The sequence below is a fragment of the Morchella importuna genome (genome assembly GCF_003444635.1).
Source record: "Morchella importuna strain M04M26 chromosome Unknown Morimp01GS070, whole genome shotgun sequence".
Taxonomy (NCBI): Eukaryota; Fungi; Ascomycota; class Pezizomycetes; order Pezizales; family Morchellaceae; genus Morchella; species Morchella importuna.
In genome coordinates, this window is record NW_025763466.1 from 106143 (window position 1) to 111680 (window position 5538).

At 55.8% G+C, this 5538-nt stretch overlaps 2 protein-coding genes across 2 annotated transcripts; one reads left to right on the plus strand and one right to left on the minus strand.

Moving 5' to 3' along the window:
- Nucleotides 1-410: 410 nt before the first annotated feature.
- Nucleotides 411-2075, minus strand: LAJ45_11494 (uncharacterized protein; the record flags this gene model as incomplete). The annotated part of the gene is made up of 2 exons (XM_046121001.1): nucleotides 411-751; nucleotides 869-2075. 2 exons carry the CDS (start codon nucleotides 2073-2075, stop codon nucleotides 411-413), a joined length of 1548 nt encoding a protein of 515 aa, XP_045965823.1.
- Nucleotides 2076-3123: 1048 nt separating this feature from the next.
- On the plus strand, nucleotides 3124-4129 carry LAJ45_11495 (uncharacterized protein; the record flags this gene model as incomplete). Its single annotated transcript, XM_046121002.1, has 2 exons — nucleotides 3124-3550; nucleotides 3636-4129. The coding sequence occupies 2 exons, from the start codon at nucleotides 3124-3126 to the stop codon at nucleotides 4127-4129; spliced, it is 921 nt and encodes a 306-aa protein (XP_045965824.1).
- Between the last annotated feature and the right edge of the window lie 1409 nt (nucleotides 4130-5538).

The window sequence follows — 5538 nt, forward strand, 5'->3', positions numbered from 1 at the left end:
ATCATTCGGTAACAAGGCGGCGGGCCTCACGCACTAACTCAATACTTGACTCTGTTGGGAGGGTCCTGAGGGTTTCTCCTTAGGCCATCATACTATTCTGACGAAGTCCATGGCGAGCATAGCCATCAAGTTATCCACGTAGCATGTGTTTTGGGTGGCTAACTCTAAGGGGTTGAGGGTACGTGAACAACCGGGTTGTCTCGCGAGACGTGCTGGGCCTCTGAGCTCTCACTGGCAATACAATTTCGCAAGTCCTTGACGCACGAAGTTGCTACGGGTTCCGTGGCGGCTCATGTCCGGGTAAAGGCCACCATTGTAGGTTTGGGGCAGAAGTACTCGTTAATCGGGGTCAACGGATCTGAGAAGGGGTGTAGTTTTGATCCCTACCCTAGATGCCCGCTACGGGTCGATCATGAGTTCCTACGTGTTTCCAATGGGAACTGCTGGAAACCTGGCAGTATGGCTCGGCTACTTATGAGAGCACGACCGGTGAGTGGGCGTGCGGCGGCGACGGAGGGGCCATGAAGCCCATCGTGGGGATTCTGGGGGAGCACGCGCGCTGCCATCGCATCCCCCACCCCTCTCTGCCTAGTTGGTAGCCGCACGCCCACAGTTGCGCGGGTGATGAGCACGGTGAGCGCCATGTCTTCTTGTGAGAAGCCCTTGTCGAGGAGCTTGAGGTTGGTGACGGCGTCGTTGGCTTGGAAGCCGATTTTGCCGATGAGGTTGACTATTATGAGGGTTTGGATGTCTGCGGTGTGTTAGTGGGGTTAATTGGTAGAAGGGGTGAGGAGGGTGCGGGGGAAAGGTTTGGGGGGGGGGGGGGTACGTTTTGGGGGTTTTTGGGGGGGAAGATGGGGGGGGGTACGTTTTAGTTTGACGACTTTCCACATTGTCTTGTAGACTGCGGCGATGCCGTCGCGGTTGGAGTTCTTCTCCTCCTTCTTGATCAGCGCGAGGCCGAGGGTAATGATCAGATACGCCCATCCCCAGAACTTGAGATATCCGCTCAGCGTCATGAGGCCATACGTCTGCGGCACGGTCCTAAAGTATCTATTCGAGAATTCCGGGGCATTAAACGCCAAAAACACGGTAAACGATAGAAACTGCCCCGCCGTGAGCCCCACCGTCTGCGCCGTCGACGCATACGAGAGGTTCTCGGGACTCAGCAGCGTGAGCGCCCACCCGTCCACGGCAATGTCCTGCGTCGCGCACAGCATGACGAGCGTAAAGAAGACGAAGGTAAACATGTACAGCTTGCTGCTCGCCTCCTCCATGAGGCGGTCGACATTGCCGCCGAGCCAGATGAGCATGCACGCGCTGACGGTCTGTATGGGCACGATCCAGCTCTTCCGGCGGCCCATGCGGCGCGACCAGATTGCGTCGACGATGGGCGACCAGAGCAGCTTCATGCTGTAGGGGTACGAGGCGAGCGTGAAGACGCCAATCTCGCCGTAGCTGAGCTTGTGCTTGAGCAGGAAGGGGACGGAGCCCATTGCGAGCCCCATGGGCACGCCCTGCAGGAAGTAGAGCAGGACGAGGAGGGCAAAGTTGCGCTGGTCGGCGAGCGAGAGCGTGAGGAAGGAGGCGGCGGCGGGCTTGACATCGTGGTCGTCGTCGAGGCTGAAGGAGCTGCGCTCGAGAAGGGCCTCGGTCTGGTGTGCGCTTGAGGGGGTGCCGTCGTCGCCGTTGTCGAGGGAGGCGCCGTTCTTGCGGCGGTACTCGACGGAGGAGGAGGTGTTCATTTTGGCCTCACTGCTGTTGGTTGTAGTGGGGACTTTGCGACTTCGGGGCATAGTCGTCGGGTCGTGGCCTTCGGCGTCTGAGTTGTCGTTGTCGTCGTAGTCAGTGCTGTATCGAGGCTGTTGGTGGTCAGTGATGTGGATTGTTTTGAGTTCGACACCGTCGTCGTCGTCGTCGCCGTCGTCGCCGTCGTCGTCGTAGTAGTCTGGGTCGTCGTCGTTGTGGTGTTGGTGGTGGTGGTTGTTCTGGCTGTTGCTTCGGTGGTGCAGAGGGAGTGTGGAAGAGAGAAGGGGAATATGGCGGGAAGAGTCGTCGAAGGGTACTGGAGACATGCAGACGACGACTCAGTCAGTCAGTTTGGGTGTTGGTTATAGCTAGTGTGCTGCTGCTAGCGGCACATGGGGGCAATGATCGATTAGTCGTGAGGGCTCGTTCGGGGCTAGCCACGAGGAGGGTTAGGGGGGCGGCGATCGGTGGAAGATGCCAGATGTGCGGGCGTGTGTGTGGGGGAGGGAGGAGGGAGGAGGGAGAGAGAGGGGGAGAGAGGGGACAAAGGGCGAAGGGGGATTCGTGCAAAGGAGGAGGGGATATAGAGAGGTTATATCGATGTGGTAACTGGGAGGGGGACGCGTATTCCTCTCTCTCCCCTGTGGTGTAGAGCAGCGCTTTCTGTTTCTCTGTCTCTCTCTCTGTCTCTCTCTCTGTCTCTCTCCTAATTCTATCCGTCTACATTCTTTCACTCGGCGTAGGAGGTGTCGGTGCCCGCCCCCGCTAGCTCTCACTCTCTCTCACTCGCCCACTCTCACCGGGCATGCACTGCGCATAGCTAGAGTTCTCACTCATCGTGGACTGAACACTGAGGCTCTACTCTCGGCTCCACAATTCCCTCCAATCTCCCCTACCCACCCACAATCACCGTCAAGTAGAGTGCCTCCACCAAGCTAAACACACCCCCCAAAGCTCCGTGTCGTGTCGAGCATGTGCAATAGGCAATATCCCACGGCCACTATACAATACATCCTCCCCAGCAGTGACCACCTATGTAACTTCTCTGTGCCTCACACACCCCTGCCCAGCTTCTAAATAAAGAAAGAATCGACATGTGTATGGTAGTTTACCTGCATCTCTCCCCCTGCCAAACACCCAAACACTCACTCACGTCCTGCAAGCCACCCAGCCCTGACCCGACCCTGCTGAATCACCCTTCCTCGCCCAGAAGTCAGAACAGAGCCTCTGTCCATCGCTCGACAGACAGCCTGTGTAACCACCACTATCCCAAACACTCAAACACAAACCCTAACCACAATCAACAATCGCGAAACCCATCACAATCCCCATCCCACATAATACCAAATATCACAAACACCGCAAACAGCACCCATGGCCGCCCCGCCGCCCCCGCCCCTCGCACTCACAACCCTCCACGACCAGCTCCTGACCCTCGAGCGCCAAAAGGCCTCTCTGACCGCGCAGCTGCTCTCCCTCCGCGCCACGCACCCCCTCTCAAACACCTCACCACCCACCCCGCCCTCCTCCTCCTCTTCCTCCTCCTCCTCTTCCTCCTCATCCCCCGCCTCTTCCTCCCCCGCCTCCGCCACCACAACCGCTACAAGTACGCAAAAGACAACACAAGAGCCACTGACGGACGCCGACCACCTCAGCGCCGTGTTCGCCTCCACCACGGCCTCCGCCGCAGCTTCAATCGCGCGCCTCCACCGCATCGCCGGCATCACAACGTTTACCATCCGCGACCCGTCGCCGCCGCATACCACGCTGCTGGGCGTCAGGATCGAGGTGTTTTGTAACCGTATGTCTCCCCACCCCTCCTCTCCTCCCTCTCTCCCCCGCCCCTCTACGCTACAAAAACTAACACCAACACCACCACCACCCAGGGCAATTCCACCCCCCCCACTACCTACACATAACCCTCCCGCCGCCCACCCACGACCCCAAATCCGCCCCCTACACCATCCACCGCCACACCCTCCCCCCCTTCCTCCCGCTGCCCACGCCGCTCCCACCACTACCCACACTAGCACGCACCCTCCGACGGCAACTGACGCTGCACGCGCGGCGCGTGGCAGCCGCGACGGCGCTGCGCGCCGCAGCGCTCTCAGCGGGCCGCGTGGGCGACGTGACGGAGGGGTGGGAGAACCGTGTTTCGGGCGTGGAGTGGGACGAGGCGGTTAGTGTGGTGGTGGTAAGGTGGGGGTGCGGCGTGACGGGGTGGGTGTGTGTTGGTGAGGATGGAGGGGTGGGGAGGGTTGTTGTTGTGGGGAGGGGGGGGAGGCGGTATGGTGAGGTGGAGAGGAGGGTGAAGGGGGTGGGGTCGGGGGCGGGGGGGGGGAGGTTGGAGGGGGTGGCGGGGAGGGTGGGGTGGTGTTGATGCTGGTTGTTGGGTTGGGGGTTGTATGCCGGGCGGTGCTACTACTCGTGCAGATAAGCCTTTTAGCGCCGCTTGCTTGTATGGTCTGGTTCTATTCGTAGGTGTAGGGTTTGGGTTTGGGGGTTAGAAGACGAGTGAGAATGCGTGATGGTGTTTGGCCCGGCTTTTTTTTGGCCTCTTGTATTTTTTTTTTTTTGTACGCTTCCTGTCTCGATTTCTTTTGTCCGTGTAGGTACAGGTATGTGTATTAATAAACAGCTCGCGAGCTAGCTACATAGAGGAGCAGCGTAATTAGTCGTGTCTAATAGGTAGTTACGTATAACCCATCCGTCCGTCCGTCCGTCCATAGAGTAATAGTAGCTTATACATGTACATACATGTGGCTGTGATACATCGTTGTACCAACTGGCCAATAACAATATCACTATATATCAACCACAGCTAGTTGGTAGCGTATGTATGTATTAGTGTATTAGTGAACCTTGTCGACTCTGCCATATTTCCTTCCACGTAGAATATATACATGTAGTCATATTTCCTTCCCCGTAAAATAGCTATATTTCGTCAGATCCCCCTCCACGTAAAAATATATAGTCATCCTCCATCCATCCACGCAAATTTACAGTGTGGCGCATACAATAGGTGCAGGTAGCTTCGGCCTGATTGTCTAAGGGATAGCTACATATGTAGTAATATGGCCGAGGTATGGCCGGATGTATGAGATGGAATCTCGAGAGTTAAAACGTACCCCTTATAAGTGATGTAACGATTATAAAATTAAATATAATCCGTGGATTTGTGGTACATAGTTTACAGGCTGGTGGAGACCATAGTTTTTGGCAAGAGATATCATGATCGAATATCTAGATGTTGTCCATTCTGTATGTATATAGTAGGCTTATAAAAAAGAAAGAAAGAAAGAAAAAAAAAATCTAATGGCTCTGAAAAACACAGCTTAATTCTATCCTAGAGACAGACTCCTCATGCTCAGCTGTGTCATATCATGTGTATTATCAGATCAGAATATACATCTTGTTTAGCTATAAAGCTTTCATGATGTGTTGTGCTAAAACATTGGAATCTGGGGGGGGGGGGGGGGGTGCCTTTTGGCGTTAGGTCAATTAAACGTTGCATCACTTTTAATTCGCTACATACATATGTATTCACGCCCACGTTTTTAAATCCCCTTCCTTCCCCTTCCCTAGCGACTGCCATGGCCAGTGCACTCCATACAAAACTAACAATCCCTGTATATATATATCGCCGCCCGCACGTACGCCACGTTGTGGTTCTTATTCCTGCACCGGTGTAAGTAGGGTGGGGGGGGGGGTGGGCACCGGGCGGATGATTAATGAATTAAACCAAAAAAAGGGGGGGGGGGGGTGCATGGGACGTACGAGTGAGAATAC